This window comes from Chlamydotis macqueenii, chromosome 16 (assembly GCF_036417535.1).
Source record: "Chlamydotis macqueenii isolate bChlMac1 chromosome 16, bChlMac1.mat, whole genome shotgun sequence".
Taxonomy (NCBI): Eukaryota; Metazoa; Chordata; class Aves; order Otidiformes; family Otididae; genus Chlamydotis; species Chlamydotis macqueenii.
Window position 1 is genome coordinate 16,355,962 of NC_141571.1, and position 17,674 is coordinate 16,373,635.

The 17,674-nt window shown below is 68.0% G+C and overlaps 3 protein-coding genes across 15 annotated transcripts; 1 reads left to right on the forward strand and 2 right to left on the reverse strand.

Moving 5' to 3' along the window:
- The first annotated feature begins 669 nt into the window (after positions 1-669).
- Positions 670-2,715, forward strand: LOC147598780 (E3 ubiquitin-protein ligase RNF182-like). Its single transcript, XM_086760737.1, has 2 exons — positions 670-740; positions 1,123-2,715. The coding sequence occupies exon 2, from the start codon at positions 1,143-1,145 to the stop codon at positions 1,866-1,868; it is 726 nt and encodes a 241-aa protein (XP_086616863.1). The 5' UTR covers positions 670-740; positions 1,123-1,142; the 3' UTR covers positions 1,869-2,715.
- Positions 2,716-3,616: 901 nt separating this feature from the next.
- Positions 3,617-4,605, reverse strand: LOC147598781 (uncharacterized). Its single transcript, XM_086760455.1, has 2 exons — positions 4,441-4,605; positions 3,617-4,156 (listed from the first exon to the last, which is right to left on the reverse strand). Exons 1-2 carry the CDS (start codon positions 4,603-4,605, stop codon positions 3,617-3,619), a joined length of 705 nt encoding a protein of 234 aa, XP_086616581.1.
- Positions 4,606-6,815: 2,210 nt separating this feature from the next.
- On the reverse strand, positions 6,816-16,509 carry ZNF335 (zinc finger protein 335). 13 transcript variants are annotated; one of them, XM_086760601.1, is made up of 28 exons: positions 16,447-16,505; positions 15,799-16,030; positions 15,170-15,443; positions 14,685-14,762; positions 14,121-14,450; positions 13,842-13,976; positions 13,603-13,761; positions 13,227-13,485; positions 12,943-13,120; positions 12,747-12,859; positions 12,548-12,566; positions 12,228-12,344; positions 12,064-12,140; positions 11,785-11,945; positions 11,419-11,648; positions 11,232-11,340; positions 11,054-11,148; positions 10,629-10,906; positions 10,389-10,530; positions 9,928-10,317; positions 9,696-9,838; positions 9,210-9,349; positions 8,647-8,750; positions 8,461-8,538; positions 8,199-8,282; positions 7,981-8,046; positions 7,712-7,793; positions 6,816-7,588 (listed from the first exon to the last, which is right to left on the reverse strand). In XM_086760601.1, exons 2-28 carry the CDS (start codon positions 15,997-15,999, stop codon positions 7,470-7,472), a joined length of 4,161 nt encoding a protein of 1,386 aa, XP_086616727.1. In that variant the 5' UTR covers positions 16,000-16,030; positions 16,447-16,505; the 3' UTR covers positions 6,816-7,469. The 13 variants fall into 13 exon arrangements, with proteins under 13 accessions (XP_086616727.1, XP_086616725.1, XP_086616724.1 ...); XM_086760599.1 differs by having other exon boundaries at positions 13,227-13,488; positions 16,447-16,504; XM_086760598.1 differs by having other exon boundaries at positions 11,232-11,355; positions 13,227-13,488; positions 16,447-16,504.
- Positions 16,510-17,674: the final 1,165 nt, after the last annotated feature.

The window sequence follows — 17,674 nt, forward strand, 5'->3', positions numbered from 1 at the left end:
GGCAGCGGGGGTCTCTGACGGTCGCTGCCCCCGGGGCTGCTGGAAGCACCCCTGCAAGGGCTGTAGCTGGGGTCGGATTGGGTGCAGGCTGGGGGGGCTCAGGCTCTCAACGAGCCCTGGCTCCCCGGGGTGCAGGGTGGCGGGGTGGCGGGGTGCGCGGGCGAGGCCAAGCATTTCTCTGCGCCCCAGATCCCCGTGCTGCGGGTGGTGCTGGGCCCGGGCCTGCTGTGCAGAGCACTCCTCCCCAGGCACTTCGTGGCTGAAGCCGCTGCTTTCGCCGGGCCAGAGCAGGGGAGGGTCTGCCTGTGCTGCGGGGACCCTCGGGACCCTGCTCCGCGGCCGCCCTCTCCCCCGGGCCGGGGGCTGCGGTCCCTAGGCGGGGAAGGGGCATCCGCAGGGCCCGCCGACCCCCGGCGCCGACCCGCTGCAGCGCGACGGGGACACGGGGGACCCCGCGGTGCGAGTGGGCCGGATCCTGCGCTGGCGGGGCTCCGCACGGCGCCCGCCCCGCACCCGCCCCGCGTTGCCAGGCCAACGCGGCGGAGGATGCTGACGGCCCCTGCGCCGGGGCTGCCTCCGCAGCGTGGCGGGCAGCGCGCCCCACGCCTCTCCATGGGGCCCACGCCGCCGGCCCCCCGGCTGCCTCCGCGGACAGGGCCGCAGCCCCACCCGCCGGGACCGTGGGGCCGGGGGCCCACCCGCGGCTGCGTCCCACCCGGGAGCCCCGGCGCGGACCGCAGGTACGGGGGGCGCGGGCCGGGAGCCTGCTGGCGGGGGCGGGGCTGCAGGGCGGGGGGTCCCCGCAGGCAGCAGAGCCCGATGTCGGAGCGAGCCCTGCCCGGGGGAACCGGCACCACGGGGGGGTCCAGCCGCACCCGGGACTCGGGCCCCCCACCCGCATCGCGTCCCCTGGGGAAGATGCGGAGGCCGGGGAGGGGGCGAGGGCCGGTGCCGGGGGACGGGAGGGGCCGACCCTGGGAGGGGGCTGCTGCGGTGCCCCGGTCCCCTGGCCCCGCTCTGCCACCGAGCCCCGGGGGCGGCCCAGGGCCCTGCCCGTGGGGCGCAGCAGCGCCCGAACCCGCGCCCTGGGGCCCCGCTCACAGCGGCTTCCCTCTCCCCCAGCCCCGCCAGCCCCTGGCAGCATGGCCCACCGGGACGGCGAGCGGGGGCTGCAGCCACCGGCACCCGCGGCCCCCGAGCTGGAGTGCAAGATCTGCTACAGCCGCTACGACGCCCGCACCCGCAGACCCAAAGTGCTCCGCTGCGGCCACCGCCTCTGTGCCAAGTGCCTGCGCAAGATGGTGTCCCTGGGGGACGCGTCACCTCGCCAGCTCCGCTGCCCCTTCTGCCGCCAGCACAGCCCCGTGCCCGGTGGGGACGTGCAGCGGCTGCAGGACGACGGCGAGGCGCTGGCGCTGCTGATGGGCCGTGAGCGGGCCAAGAAGCGGGGTCTCCCCCATTCCCCCGAGGTCCTCCTCTGCCCCAGCGTGCTGGAGCCCACGCCTGGCCCCGACTGCCTGGTCGTCACCGTCCTGGAGGTGCCGGAGGACGTGGCCCCGCCGGAGGGCCTGGGCAGCCTGGAGGTGGTGCGGCTGTACCGGCCCGCCAGCCTGGGCGCGCTGCCCTGCCACGGCCCCGGGCAGAAGTGCCGCTCCTGGGGGTGGCGAGCCGTCCCCCGCTTCATCCTGGGTGTCCTCTGCCTCCTCTACTTCAGCTCCCTGCCCTTTGGCATCTACCTCCTGCTCATCGAGCACCACAGCCTGGGCATCGTCCTGGTCAGCCTCGTTCCCTCAACCCTCCTCCTCTGCATCGTCTACAGCCTCTGCCAGTGTCTGTGCCGGGAGGTCTTCGGGTTCCCCCACTCCTGACCCTGCACGGCCGAGCCGCGTGCCTGTGCCAAGGATGCTGTGGGCACCCCGGAGCATTGACCCCTGGGGCACGGGTGTTCCCTACCCACAGCTGACCCACAGCGCGGCGATGTGCCTGGACCGCAGGGAGATGCTCAGCGCCTGTTGCCTTCCCTTGCAGAACACCGCGGGCTTTGCCAAGTGGGAGCCCACGCCTGAGCGGCTGCAGGAGCTCGTTGCAGCCTACAAGCATTCAAGGTGGACCCTCAGCTCCTCATCCTCCTCCTCCTCATCCTCCTCCTCCTCCTCCACAGCAGACAAAGAGCGGGAGCTGGGCCGAGAGCAAAGCAGCAATTGAGAGTATAACCCCAACTAAGGCAGCGCGAGTGCTCGGCGCCGAGCGCCGTGGCTGGAGGGGCCCCAGCAGCTGGCCGCAGCCCGGCACCGGCCGGAGAAGGACGGGCAGAGCCCGGGGGCTCCTGCAGCTGGACCGGCACCAGCACAGCTCCGTGTCCATAGTGTAAATAGTTCTGTCCGTGGCGCCCCTGCTCCTGGCGGGGCTGCTCCCATCGCATCGTGTTTCTTTCCCACGTGTGAGTCCCGTGTTCGCCGACGCTGTGTACCGTAGCGGGGAGGAGCAGAGAAGAGGAGTTTCTTTGGTGTGTAAAGACGTCTTTGCAGCTGTTTTGTAGTCGTTGTGGTTTTTATGCGGAGCCTGCGGGCTTTATTTAACCTCCTTGGGTTTTGTTTTGTAAGGATTAATTTAACACCGCTAACCATTTTATTACTTTTATCAAGAAGAACAAAGTCTATTTTTGATTTCTGTTTCCTAGTTCTTAGGAACATTAAAAGCCAGCATACAGCTCTGCCCCGTGTCCGTGCCTTCCAGGGGCCCCTGGTCCCCTCTGCCCCAATCAGCCAGCGCCCCCCACCCTGTTTGTCACCCTGGGGCTGCGCACAGCCTCCTGCCAGAGCCCGGCCCCAGGGCCAGGGACCCCCGTGGGTCTGAGACCCTTCCCAGCGGCCGACGTCCCGCTCTGCGAGCCGACAGGTGCTGCTGCTCCCTCCCGTGCCCCTCGCCTGCGGTGCCTCCCATGTGTCCCCGTCCCTCCCTGTGCTGCCCCACGGTGTGTGGCTGTGCCGGCCACCCCAGCCCTGCGCCCCGTGCGTGAGCCCATCCCATGGGCGACCCCAGATGTCCCGGGAGCAGAAAATAGAGGAGGTGCCAGGAAGGCACCCAATGGCCTGGAAACCCTGTGGTTCTTCCTTTGCCAAACGGGGGGAACCCCTTGGGGGTCGCAGCTGGTGACAGGGTCAGTGAACCCCCGGCAGCCTGGCCGGATGTGCAGGAGGGTCACGCTTTGGGCAGCGCAGGGACGTCGCCATCGGGCAGAAGGGGCCAAGTGAGGGGCAACCCGAGGGGCTGGGGGCAGGACCGGCCCTGCTCCCCAGGGGCAGTGGAGCTGCCCGCAGCAGCACTGACAGAGGAGATGCCCGCATTCCCACAGGCACCCCCGCATCCCTGTCAGCATCCGCGCCGGCATCCCCGCGCAGACAGGCAACACCAGGAGGTCCAAGACAGAGTCACATTTATTAGCACCCCGGCGCCCCGCCCCCCCGCCGCCCCCCTGCCCCCCCCACCTCCCCCCCCCACCTCCCGCTCTCCTCGGCCAGGCAGCTGCCGGGTCCCGTGGCCGTGTCTGCTCTGCCCAGCCGTGGGGCTGTCCCCAACCCATGGCCACAGCGCCAGCTGGCCTTCGGGGACAGCACTACCCCTGCTCCGGCACCGCTGGCACCCCTGGGGAGCACCCGCTCTCTCCGGAGGGGGACGCCAGCATCGCCGCCACGCTCCAGATCTTGGGTTTCTGGGGCTGCTTGCCCTGCCCAGGGCCTGCCCCCGCCCCGGGGCTGCCCCTGCACCCATCCCGCGTGGGGCTGGGGACAGGGTGGGGACCAGGGGGGGCAGCTGGCGGGGCCCCCTCGCCCTCGCTGTCCTCGCCGTCCGAGGCACCCTGTGGTGCCCAGCCCGCCTTGTTCTCCTTCTTGAGGCGCCGGCGGGCATTGGCGAACCAGGTGGAGACCTGGGTGAGGCTCATCCGGCTGACAACGGCCAGCATCACCTTCTCCCCCTTGCTGGGGTAGGGGTTCCTGGGGTGCCGTGCCAGCCAGGCCTTCAGCGCCCCGGTGCTCTCCCGTGCCGCCACCGCCTTCACCCGCCCTGGCTCGGCGGGCAGGGGCTGCCGGCAGCAGGGTGGGCAGAGCCCGGCACTGGGCAGCAGCCCTGGCAGCACCTCGTAGGCTGGTGAGACCTGGAGGGGGAACAGGGGTGTCAGGACGGGGCACGGGGCACCCGCAGGAGAGGGGCTGGGGAATGTGGGGGCTCAGCCCCTCGCACACGGGAAGGGCCAGAGCTGAGTCCTGCCCATCGTCCTCTCCCGTGCCTGGCACTGCACACCCCAAGGTGTAGGGGTGCAGGGAGGGGTGCAGGGGACCCGGGACAGCAGCTCCCCAGCCCCGACCCCAACCACCCCACACAGCCCTATCCCAGTCCTGGGAGGGGTCCCATGTCCCAGCCCCCCCGCACGGCACTTACCGAGGGTGCCAGGAGGCTCAGGGGGGGCGGCAGCAGGCTGTAACTGGCCAGCACAGGACAGGGGCAGGGCAGCAGAGGGTGGAGGGGCCCCTGTAGGGCCCCCCATGGCCCCCCGCGGCCCCCCGCCTCTTGGCCTGGGCTCCCCTCGCCCCGAGGAGCTGCCATGCTGCAGGGAGAGGAGCCGGGGAGCTGCTCCGGGGCGTTTTATAGCTGCCGGGGTCCGCGGTGACTGACAGCTGATTAGGGGGCATTAGCACCCATGAGCGGCAGCAGGGATCTGGGGCAGCCGGTATCGCCCCCCTCCCAGGCTACCACCGTGCAGGGACTGGCAGGGAGCATCCTCCCCCTGCCCTGCTCGCCACCGCGTATCCAGGACCCCAAGCCCCCCTGGCACTGTGCAGCTCCCAGTGAAGGGGTGCAGCGGCACCAAGGGACCCGTGGGAGCCCCATGGACGCCCACAGTCCCCCAGCATGGGGTCACAGCGCACAGGAGGGACACAGCAGACACGGGGCTTTATTTCAGTGCCAAGGGCCATCGGTCCCTGTCCTTGACCTCAGCCCTGACCTGGGCCCGGGCAGGGGTCAGCAGAGTCCCCCACGCCGCGCTGGGGCAGGTCGGGGGCTACTGGGAGAACTTGTGCACGGCCCGGTGGGACGCAGGCGGTGCGAGGTGCTGCCCCGGAGCCCGCTCCTCCTCCAGCTCGGCCAGGTCCTCGCCCAAGCCCCAGTGCCGCCATGCCTGCAGCTGGATTCCCAGCTGTGGAGGGGCAAAAGGGAAGGGGCCCCGCGACCCCAGGGACCCTCTGCCTGGGTGGGGTCTCAGCCCCGCAGGCACTGGTACGTTCCTGTCTGCCGGTGGAGCAGGGCAGCAGGGGGACAGGGCAGCGGTGGGTGAGGGGCCCCGACAGCCCACGACCCCCCGAGCCGCCCAGCCCCTGCCACTGCGCCTCCCCACTCAGACTGGGATTATCCCACAGGTTGTATCCGTCATTAAATACTGACTAATAACGCTCTCAGGATATTAAATATGTAACAAACCCGCTTAGCGCTGGCCAGGGACGGGAAGGGAAGGTCACCGGAGCTAATGAGCCCCGCCGCAGCCCCAGGCTCCCCGCACGCCCCTGGTGACCGCAGAAGGTCCCACGGCTGAGGTGCCAGCGCCGATGGAGGGGCTCGAGACCCCGCTGCGCCCCATGGCCAGAGCCCCAGCAGCACCCGGAGCTGCCCCGCGCAGCAGCCGGGAGCCCTGGCCCCGTCCGTCCCAGCCCTGTCCCCACCTCGGGCTGGGCCCAGAGGCCATGGAGCAGCCAGGAGCCTGTGCCACCGGCCGGGAGGGGACAGCCGGGCCACAGGGCTAGGACCAGCCCTGGCCACAGCCACGGCCCCACAGCAGCCCCATAACCTTGTCCCCGCGGGACTCCTCCGGCCCTAATCAGCGCCGCAGGCAGCACCGCGGATCTGCTTTATTAGGTAATGGGGCTGTAATCTAGGAAAGCGCCGGCGGATTGCTGCCGCATGCCCTGACCCCGGCACAGCTGGAGAGGGAGGGCCGCGGCCAGGCACGGCGTCGGACACAGCTGGACGCCGGCCGAGCCAGGGCCACACCACAGCTGGGCACAGCCGCGGCCGGCACAGAGCCACAACCGCCCTCTGCTGCCCAGGGGCCCAGCCCGCGCCGGCCGGGGCGTCCGGTGCGCAGGCAGGCTCTGCCCGCAGCCCCAGGGCAGGGGACGAGCGCGGGGCTCCCCGGGGGCAGCGGGACGCCCGGCAGCGAGGGAGAGAGGGTGCTGCTGCCACCTCGGGCAGAGCACGGGCTCCGTGCTTGCTGCACAAGCGCCGGTGCCGTCCTTGTCCCCTGCCAGAGCCGGACTGGCCGTGCGGCCACGAGCCTGGCGACCGCAGCATCCCAGCCCTGCACTGGCGGGGCTCGGCCTCGGGGAAGCTCTTGCTGAAGTTGGGTGGTTCCAGGCCTTTTTCCCCTCGGCAGATAATCAGTTTAATGCAGAAGCAGAGAACTAAAACTCTGAGATTAGCTGTTATAATCACATGTAAATACTTCCAGACAATCCGCTCAGGGAGGGGTGGCGTGTGTAGTTTGGGACAGAGTTACATGGGATTTAGGCTGTTTACCACTCGATTAATTTCATGACTTCAGCCCCAAACCCACCCTGGCACCAGCTGCCTAGCGCCCTTCCCAGAAGTCAAGGTCACTCGGGCGGAGGAAGGCGAGAGCACCGGGCCGGCCCAGCCCCAGGCTCCGGCACCCCGCGGCCCGGGCCCGAGGGCCAGGCCGGCGCCAGGAGGGCTGGGCCCCCCCAGAGCGGGCGCGGGGCAGGGGTGGCGCAGCAGCAGAGAGCTGGGGGCAGACGTACACGCAGGTTTCAATCCCTTTTATTCATAAGCACAGTCAAAGCTTGAGAGTGTCAGAATCGAACGCCTCCCGCAACCACCTACGAACCAAGGCCGAAGTCCATCTCTCTCCAGAAGAAAAATAGAGCATCTTCCACCCCCGCTGCTCCCCGCGCTGGGTTCCGCCAGTCCAAAGCCCTGCTGCTGCCTGCCCGCAGGCCGGAGAAGCCAGCGGAGGGACGGCTGCCCTCGCGCCAGGACCACATGCCCCACAGCTGCAAAGCGCGGAGTGCGCGGCTGCACGCTCCTCTACACCGCACCCCGCGGCTGTGCTGGGCCCCACAGCTCTCTCCCAGGATCCTCGCGTGCCGGACAGGCGCCCAGCCGCGTTTGGCCCATGCAGACATGATTGAGGAAAAGGGATTTCAGACCATCAAGTGCAACAGGCAAGACGAGCGGCCACGGGAGACGCTGCTGCCGCGCAGCCTGCCTTGGCTGTGGAGCAGTCTCTGCTGGCGGCAGCTGTTTGTCCAGGGAGGAGGCGCAGGACCCTCCAAGCGGCAGCAGGCCCCTGCCGCGGTGCGCTCCGGCATGTCCCCCGAAGCAATAAGGCAACTGCTGGCTGAGGAGGCTCCTGCTCGGCACAGGCGTCCCAGCGCCAGCCGGGCCCGGCCCCGGTGCTAGTCCGCCAGCGTGATGACGTCGTAGTGGATCCCCTGCTGCAGCTGCTGGATCTGCTCGGCCGTCGCCTCAGCGGCGAACACGCCTTGCGCCTGGGCCATCGCTGCATCAGCCACCGCTGCAGAGGAGAGGGAGGTCAGAGCCTCCCGGTGCCCACGGGCAGGGGAGAGCAGGCGGCTGCCCTGCGAGCCGGCGGGGACAGGACTGCCAGAGCCGTGCCAGGGCTGGGTCCTGGTCCTACCTGAGACTGCCGAGTGCGCAGCCGCCTCAAGCTGCGCCTGGGTGACCAGCTGCTGCTCAGGCGAGACAGGCATGTACTGGATCTGCAGGGAGAACGGGGCAGTCGGGAGGGGCAGGGTCCCTCCTGCAGCGCTGCTCCAGCCACAGCTGCTGCAGCGAGTCGCCAGCCCACGTGCACCTCCTACTCCGCATCCCTCCCTCTGCAGCTGGGCGCCCAGGGCCGTCGCGCGGCAGCCCTGTCAGCTCCAGCCACCCAGCCTGGCCCCTCACCTGCGGCTCCTGGAGGAACTGGCTGCCCTGCTCGTACTGGATGTGGGTGATCTGACCATCCTGTACCTGGGGACAAGAGCCACGGCAAGGTCGCGTCAGGGCTAGCGGGCGTCCCTGCCCCTGGACAAAGCTGGGAGCAGGAGAAGGCGCAGCCCAACACACGGCACCCTCACAAGCCCCATCCACCGTGCACAGGGAGCAGCCAGCCAGAAGCTTACCTGGATGTGGTGTCCCTCCGGGACAACAACATACTCATGGGGAAGCAAGTGCTGTACGCCATCCTGGGCAATGATGTACTGAACCTGCAAACACAGCGACTCAGACCCAAAACCTCACTGCTGCCCATCCCCCGCACCACAACAGGGCTGGTTCTCGTCTCTCTTCTGTGCCCGTTTCCACCTCACCTCTCCCGCCTGCCCCCAGCTCTCCCCACTCCAGCTGCGCTGAATCTTTTGGTTCCTGGGACGCGGCCCCCCTCACCTGGTTGTCGGAGGTCACTAAGTGCTGTACTGTCTGTCCGTCGGCAGTTGTGATCTCCTGGATGTACGTAGCCTCCTCCTGCAGGCCAGCGAGAACGCGGCGCTGTCAGCAGGCACGGGCCTGACCCGCACAGCTTCCGGGGAGCGGCCGCATGGGGCGGGAGGGAGAGCGACGGGCCCGACTCACCTGGCTCGTGACGCTCTGCTCCTGCGCAACGATGATGTGTTCCTGCCCCAGGGCCTGCTGCAGCCGCTCGGGAGCCAGCACGGCCTGGCCGGACTGCAGAGCCGCTGGAATGCAGAGAAAGCCGGTGCAGCCACCGCCGGGGCTGCCACAGCGGCCCCTGCCAGGTGCCCGTCCCAGCGAGGAGCACGGGAGTGTCCTAGCTCTGCTCAGAGGTCAGAAGCTAAACCAAACTCCCCCAACGTGAAGGAAACTAGAGGTCACTGTGGGCAAAACACAACCTCCACATCAGACAGCAAACTCCGCTTCCCGTTTCAGCCATAAGCCGCTCGCAGCACCGCTGCTGCCAACACACCGATCAGCTTGGACCTGCCTCCAGCAAACACTGGACCCCTCGTTCCGCACAGAACCACAACAGCCAGGGCCTCACCCGGAGAGCTCCTGCGCCCAGCCCCTTGTCTCTGCGCCCACCGAGTCCCGCGGCCACTGGCAACCCCAACCCTCAGCAGGAATCTCCCGGCCCCAGCAAACCCGCAGGTCAGCCCGGTCTCAGGGACACATCTTACTCTGCAGGGTGGCCAGCGTGTCCTCGTCGCTGTTCAGTATGATGGTCTGCTGCGCAGCAGCTGCAGGCGCCCCCGGCCTCTTCCCCTCCGAGCTGTGCAAACGCTGCATGTGGAACTTGAGGTGCCCATTACGGTTGAACCTACGGCAGGAACAGTGAGGTCGAGTTTGCCATGGACAGCACGGGGCCTCAGTGCTCTCTGCAGAGACCCAGGCCAAGGACGCCCAAGCATGCCCTACAACGTGGCCTCCCATCTCCCAAAATGCTTCCCTCAACGCCCACGTACTGAACCTCCCCATGCAGAACAGCTGGTCCGCCAGCAGCAGGAACTGTTCTCAAAGGGCACAGCACCCTCTACCAGGGAGCTGCTCCCGGGGCAGGCTCGGGGCAGCCAGCTCTTTGACAATATCCCATCTGTCTCCTCTTGAGCCCTGGGGAGCTCCACAGGACCTCTCCAAGCAGCAACAACCCTGCGGGCTCCACTCACCTCTGCCCGCAGATCTGGCAGGCAAAGGGCTTCTCGTTGGTGTGCGTCAGCATGTGCCGGCGCAGGTCCTTCTTGTTCTTGGAAGCAAAGCTGCAGTGGGTGCACTTGTGAGGCCGAAGGCTGGCGTGCTGGACCATGTGGCTCTGCGGGCAGGAGGACGAGTACAAGGTCAGAAAGCCCCCATTTCTCCAAGCCCCTTGCTCCCAGGGCTGCTCTGTCCCAGGGAACCTACCCGAACCTCCGGCCAGAGGGCTGCAGTGAACGGACAGTCGGGACACTTGAAGGTGCTGGGCCCAATGTGGGCTCTCTTGTGACTCTCCATTTCTGCTCTCCCTGTGAACATGGCTGTGCAAATCTTGCATGAAAACTTTTTGGCTGTGGAAATCTTGCACGAGAGCTTCTTGGCTGTGGAAACCTTGCACGAGAGCTTCTTGGCCATGCCTTGGAGCACAGGCCACTTGACCTTTGGGGATGAAATTTCCTGCCCCTCGGAGGCTGGGGATAGAGACGAGTCCTTCTGGAGCTGCCTGGTGACACACTGCACCAGGGGCCACTTGACGCCGGCGGGCTGTGCCTCCTGGCCCTCCGCAGGCGAGGGAAAGGCAGCGTCCCCGCTGAGGGGCTGAGAGAGAAACACCCGGTCACGCCTGCTCATACTGCCGCCCAAGACGGGGAGAAAGCTCAGCTCCTTACCTCAAGGTGGTGGAACTGGCTACCCGGGACGCCGGACGACATGACACAGCGATTGTTTTGGTCCTTCAGGGGCTCCTCTGTCATCACAGCCTCGTTCACCACAACCGCGTGGGAGGTCTCCGCAGGACTCTCCTCCTCGCTGCTGGGGACGACAGGGTCAGGGCCTCGTCCTCTCACCGCTAAAGCCTCCTCACGAGGTCAGAAGTGCCTCTGTCCCACCGCTCCTCCCACACAGCTGACCTGTACAGCGCGCCCGGAGTCTGAATCTCCTCACTGATGGGCGTGATGATGCTGTACTCCGTCGTCCCGCCGAAGGGGATAGTGATCTGCTGCAGCTCCGAGCCACCCAGCGTCGCCTCCTCGTAAGCCTCCTGCACCAGTGTCTCCCCAGGCTCTGCCATGTGCAGCGTCACCAACTTCGGCTGCTCCTCAGAGTCCGCCTCTGCCCCCTCGTCCTGCGCCTGCGGCTCGCAGGGGGCCTGCACCTCTCCTGAATCACCCGGCTTCACCACTGCCACCTGCGACGGGGACAGCAGCTCAGCGGGGGGAAGGCGAGGCTTTTGCAGACAGCCCCTCAAGCGGAACAGGGCTGGGCACTGCGCAGGGACTGTGAAGGGCTCCCCCTGCCACCCCCCGGCAGGCACAGGCCCCTCAGCCCTCCTCACCTGCAGCGAGCCCGCAGCCAGCTCTCGCTGAGTGCTCATGTTCAGCAGGAGATCCAGGGCCGTCTGCGTGGCCAGCTCTGCTGATCCGGCCACGTCTGCCGGGGTCAGAAGGAGAGGGTCAGGCACAGGCTTGCCGTCTGCTCCCCATCCTCGCCTCCCTCCCCGGGACCCCACTCGCCTTGTTCGTAAATGATGGTGGCCGCTCCCAGGGAATCCTGCGAGAGGATGGGGGGCTCTGCTCCTGCGACGGCCTGGACCGCGTGACAGGTGACAGGGCCGAGAGGTGCCTGCGTGAGAGAGAGCTGACAGCGCGGCCGGAGCCGGTGAGCACCAGGCGGAGCCGGGGCGCGGGCAACGGCACTCACCGGCGGACTGGCCTCTGGCTCGGCCGGGGCCTGCACCTGGCTGTGCTGCTGCTTCAGCTCCTCGATCTGCTGCAGGGTGAAGAAGGGGCGGCGGCGGCAGGGCGGCTCCTCGGGGTGCCTCTGTGCCCACTCCTCAAAGGAGTCAGCGTGGCGGCAGTGCACGTGGAGGCGCAGGTTCTTCTTGTGCTTGGTGGTGAAGTGACAGAACTCGCAAGCAAACGGCTTCCCTCCTGCGGGATACGGGAGGCAGGAGTCAAGCGGGAGGTCCCCGAGGGATGGGAGGGAGAGCGGACCGGCTCTGACCACCTCCTGGAGAAGCGGGGATGTAGGACGTTGGGGCACAGGCAGGGAGGCAGCTCCTCTCACCCGTGTGCTTCACAGCCATGTGCGAGACCAGGAAGTCCTCCCGGAAGGTGGAGTACTTGCAGAAGCTGCACTTGTAGGGCTTGTCGTTCATGTGCGACAGCTGGTGGTTCAGCAGGACCTTTTTGTCCTCGCAGACGTAGTCACAGAACTCACACTTGAACCTGCCAGGACAACGCCGCCCATCACACGGGCAGCAGGGACCTTCTGTCCTCCCCTCCGAGGGGCAGCCGGGACACGGGCTCTAGCAGGGCGCGCCGCAGCCCACGGCCAGGCTCCTACCTGCGGTTGGCAATGGCCTGGATGTGTGTCAGCAGGTGCATCTTGAAGGTGTAGCGCTTCTTAAAGGACTTCCCGCACTGCAGCCAAACCAAGCAAAGCAGCGTTCACCTCCTGTCCAGCCTCGCTCGCTGCCAGCCCTTCCCTGGGCACAGCCCCCGCCTCACCTTGTCACACATGTGCGGCTTCTCCGTGCTGTGCGTCTTCATGTGCTGCGTAAGCCTCTTCTGCATGGGGTAGATGCGGTTGCACACAGGGCACGGGAAGGAGTTCAGCTTTGGGGGCTGGAGGGAGAGCAGGAAGATGAGCTCGCCTGGGAGGAGCTCACCAGCTTCCTCACCCTCTCCCCACTGCAGGACCTGGGCTGCCTCCTCAGGTGATCCAGAAACACTGCCTTCAGTGAGGCACCGAGTCTGGGGAAGCCCCAGACCTGCCTCTTCCCACACAACCGTGCTGAGAGACAGGCCAACAGGGCACTCAAACTCACCGGATCCGCTCTCTTCTTCCTGGAAAAGAAAAGAAAACCCCCTTGCGTCAGTCACATCCCAAGTCTGAGCCCCCTTGTACCCAGACACCAAAAGTACCCGCCTTGGAAAGGGCTGGAGGTCAGGGAAGGAGGGCAGGAGGAACAGCGTTAGTGCCGGTCAGCCAGGCTGGAGACAGTCTCTAGACCCACGCTCCCTTACCTGTCCCGGCTGTGCACCGTGGAGTGCCGGATGACATCTTTCTTGTACACGCTGGTGTAATTGCACTCCTCGCACTTGTAGGGCTTGCTGCCCACGTGGTTGAACATGTGTTCCTGCAAGAAGCAGAGCGGGAGCCGTGAGACCTGGGGCTACCGGCCACGCTCGTGAGTACGGCAGCAGGACGGACGGTGCTCACCTTGAGGGAGGACCAGCGCCGGGAGCGGTAGCTGCACTGAAGACACTTGAACAGCTGCGGGTCATTGGCCTCATGCGAGTTGACGTGGAAGCGCAGATCATCGTGCGTGAGGAAACGTGAGCCGCAGATCCGGCACAGGTAGGGCCTCATCAGGGGCTTGGGTGACTTGTAGTAGTACCTGCGGAAACAGGAGCTGGGCTCAGAGCCATGGTGGCAAACAGGGGCTGGACCGGCCCTGGGCACAGGCCAGAGGGCCCAGCGCCGGCTCGGCACACACCCCTCACCTGCGCCCCATGTACTTGCGGTATTTCTTGCCCAGGAAGCGGCGGGAGGGCCGCCCTCGCCTCCTGGGGATGACGTCCGCCTCCTCGGGGCTGGTGTTAGAGGAAGGGTCCTTGTTCTCGGAGTCGGACTGGCTGATGCTGGGCTCCGCCAGGCTCTCGCTGGTCCCGTTCTCCAGGCCAGAGGAACTGGCTGCTTCCGAGCTCTGCAGCTCACGGCTCGGTGTGCTTTGGGACGTCACCAAGGGCTCCAGCTCCCCTCCTGCTGGAGAGAACACACCGCAGCTCCGTCACACGCGCTCCCTGCAGGCTCCCGGGAGCCCACGCGCCGCTCCCTGCTCCAGCCCAGCACAGGACGGCTGCCTCCCGCTGCCCTCACCTTCAGGCACGTCCTGGGGCACGTCCTCCAGACGAGGAAACTTGCGGGGTCTCCCCGGGCGTCGGCGTGGCCTCTCCTCGCTGGACGTGGGGACGGTACGGCCGTACTTGGGCTGTCGCCCGCGGGGCTCATCCTCAGCTGGGTTATAGTCACTGTCCTCTGGAGACAAGCGGCCCAACCGTCAGCCAGAGACCGGGAAAAGACTAAGCGATGTAAGGTGTGGGGAGGACAAGTCCTACCTTCAGGGTCATCAATAGCACCAGCATCCATGATATCATCATCTTCTTCTTCTTCTGCGACCTCCTCCTCCGCAGTCTTTGGAGCGGATCCCCCCTTTCGTGCACGTCCTTTCTTCAAAGCCAGAGCTGAACCCACTGACACAGAGAACAGAACGAAAACTCTACCAGACTGTAGGGCAGAACAGGTCCTTACGCTCATACTCCTCCCCTTGTTCCTTCCCCAGGCAGAGCAGAGCCCGTCTGCAGTGAGACACGTTCTCCTCAGCCTTTAGCACGCACCTGGCTGGAAGTGTCGCTCTTTCATGTGGTTAATGAGCGTTTTCTTGGAGACGCTCTTGTACTGACACATCTTGCACTTGAACTGCTGCACCACCACCACCTCCATCATCTCCTCCAGGGTTTCCATGTCCGGCTGGTCCAGCTCCTCTCCAGCATCTGCCTCTCGGGCCTGATCTGGCCGTGGGGGCAGCTCCAGCGCTTCCAGCTGCTCAGAAGGGTCTGAAGGGCCAGGCTGGTCAAGGCATGTGGAGGTAGGTCCATCAGCAACAGCCTCTATCGCCAAGCTATTGGCCAGAGCAGAGGTGGCCATCTGGGACACCATGGGGGCACCTGAAACACCAAAACCAGCTCAGCCAAGGAGCAGACCCTCACCTGCACACAGGCCTGGGGCACAGGGCTGAACATGAGCTCAGTAACGAGCTCCCAACGCTGAGCGCGTCCATGGGGACTCTGGCACAGGCGCTGTGGCCGATGCGGCTGGGAACCTGCTCCAGGCCCCGCGCTTGTGGAACAGGCTGAGAGGCAGAGACGGCCACCCCCGGACGCCCCAGGGCGCACCCTCACCATCATCGGGGCCCTGCAGAATGAGGTACTGCGTAGTCTCTGCCCCGCCGTCCTCCGCACTGGTCACAGCGATGCAGCCTGGGAGGAAGAGGAGAGCAGAGCGGTAACCGCCAGATGCAGGGGCTGTGGCGTCACTGGGTCTCTCCCAGGTTCAGACACAAGCGGGAAGGGGCGAGGAAGGTCTGGCTCCAGGGATGGAGCCTGCCCTGGGCTGCTGGCACCGGGGCTGAAGGAGCAGCCGGACAGAAGGAGGGCTGTCCGGCAGCCACAGCAGCCACGAGCTCCTCATCAAACCCTCCAGATGCTACAGCAAGGGAAGGAGAGAAACTCTTGCTGACTGAGGTGCATACGTACGCATGCACCCATTCCCCGCTCGCCTCGCAAGCTCCCTGCCCCAGCCCCCCGAGCCATTTGCACGCAGGGCCCTCCGCAGGGAGAGCGGGCAGCTCTGCCGCACGCGCGAGCAGCGGGGAGCACACACTCACTCTGAATGATGTCAGGCCCAATCGTGGACTCGATGATTTTGTCAATGGCAGAGCCCAAGTCCGAGGAAGTAGAGGCGGTGGAGTCCGACACGATCGTGGCTCCGTCAGTGGTAACGCTGGAGTGGACCAGGACTTGTGGGGACTCTGACACCATGACGGACTGGCTCACAGTGGAGACGCTGGAGACCAAGGTGGACTGGGCGATGGAGGATGAATCTGGCAGGTAAATCCGGGGGATGGCATCTGTGCTGGAGCTGCTCTCCGACACCTCTTCCTGGCAGAAAAAAAAGAGGCCAGAAGAGCTCAGCTGAGACCCTTGCAGCGCCAGGCCCCTGGGAGAGCCAGCGTATGCAAACAGCACCGGTGTGCCGCTGAAGAAGCGCCAGGAAAGGAGTCGGAGCAATTCCCTCAGTATTGCCGAGGTCCCTACGCCTCCTTGCTAGCAAGGAGAGTTCTCCTCAGACTGGCAAGCAGACATCCCACTGGTGTCAGAGCGCCTGCTGGGCGACGGAGCCGGCTCCTAAGCCGAGTTTGCCAGAAACGTCTGGAGCAATTCCCAGGAAGCAGAACGGCCGCCGCGCTCCCCTCCCCAGGCTGGCTGCCACCCCGTCTTCCCCGCCAGCTCCTACCAGAGAGACCGCGCTGCTGTCAGAGCTCTGGCCCACGCCGGAGTCATCCGCCCGGGAGAGGGGGCCGGGCGCCGAGGCGGCGTCGCTGCTGTCCGCCGACACGGCCTCCGAGGTCCCGACGCCCAGGCCGCTCTCGGAGGGCTCCTCCCGCGCCGCCTGCGGGGCCGCGTCGCTGCTGCTCTCCACCGCATTCTCCTCCATGCCCGCCCTGCCGCGGCCGCCTAGGCTCGACCTGAGGGGGGGAGGCCGCCGCCGTCAGGGCCGCGGCCCGCCGCCCGCTCCCCGCCGCCCCGGGCGGCCCCGGCCGCTGCGGGGGTCGCGGCTCCGCGCAGCCCGGCTCGCCCGGCGCGGGGGCCCGGGCCGCCTCCGGGGGCGGCCGCCGAGGGCCCGGAGCGGCCGCGGCGCCATGCCCGGCGGGCCCCGGCCGCGCTCGCGGGGGTCCCGGCGCCGCCCGGCGCCCCCGATCCCGTCGTGCCCCGCGGCCCTGCCCGGCCCCCGGCCGCCATCTTGCCGCGGGGTCCCCCCCGCCGCCTCCGCGCGCGCGCACACGGCGGGGCGGCCCCGGTGCGCCGGCGCGGGGGGAGCCGCCGCCGCGGCGGGGGCGAGGGGTCCCGCCGCCGCCGTCCTCCCGCCGGCCCGCGCCCTCACCCGGCCCGCCGCGGCCCCGCCGCGCCTCCTCCGGAGCCGGCATCACGGCGGCCGCCATGCCCCCCCGCCCTCGCGCGGCGCAGCAGTACGACCGCGCGGGCCCCGCACCGGGACTACTTACCCCAGCCGCCGCCCCGCCCGGGGCCGCTCGCCAGCGCGGGGCCGCGCTCGTCGCTCCGCCCGCCGCCGCCGCTTCCCGGCACCGAGCGGCACCGAGCGGGGCCGCCCGCCGCCCGCGGGCTGGGGGAGGCCGGGGCGCCTCGCCGGGGACTACTTTCTCCGCGGAGGGATCATGGAGAAGGTGCTGCGACCTTGCGTCGTGGCGTCACGAAGCGGCGCCCGGGCCCTGAGCGTCGGCGTCGCGCCGGGTCGGGCCGGTCACGTGACGAGCAGGCGGAAGCGGTGGCGGGGCCGCGGCCGGGGCCGTGCGGCGCTGACCGGCACCAGGCCGGCCCTGTCCCGGCCCGGCCCGGCGGCCACATCCCCCCCGCGGGGCACGGCGCCCGGCGCGGCTCCTGGTCCGTTCCGTGGCGCCGGCTGGGGCCGCCCTGGCCGAGCACCGGGAGCCCTGCCGCGCCCTTCCCCGCGGGGGCCCGGGGCCGCGCGGTCCCGGCCCGCGGAGCGCTTGCCCCCGTCCGGGCTGCGGGAGCGGTGCCTGCGTGCTCGGGGCTGGCTCTGTGCTGCCGAAGCCAGCCCTTGGCTCCTGGTGGCGGCTGTGCAGCCGAACGGCGGCCGTCTTCCCCCGTGCTCCCGCTGACCGAGCTGCCGTCCGCGCCGCTTTACGCCCTCCCGCGGGCGGCGGCGGGCGCCCGGTGTGGCAGGCCCGGGTGGGCTGCGCTGGCACCCCCAGCGCCCAGGCTCGCGGGCTGGCAGTGCCCTGCGCTGGCCGGGGGTCCCAGCGCGCCGTGGGCGGTGGGGCCTTGCCCGCCCCTCCCGGTGCCGTAGCGGGTGCACCCGGAGCTCGGTGCTGCGCCAGCTCTGTGGCAGCGCTGTCAAGCGCGGCGCCGTGCCGTCTCCTCCAGTTGAGTTCAGCTGTGGACGGAGAGCCTGGGCTCAGCTGGCCCCTGCTCCGCACTGGCGTCTTTAATCGCCCCCTGGCTGGGGTGGCTGCCTGCTCCCACCGGTGTTTTCTGGTGAGAATGTCTCTGTCCCTGTTTTTTTTTCTGGAGGAAGGCAGCCACGTTGTGCCTGCGCTCTTCCAAGGCTGGGACGTGTTTGGGCGGAACCT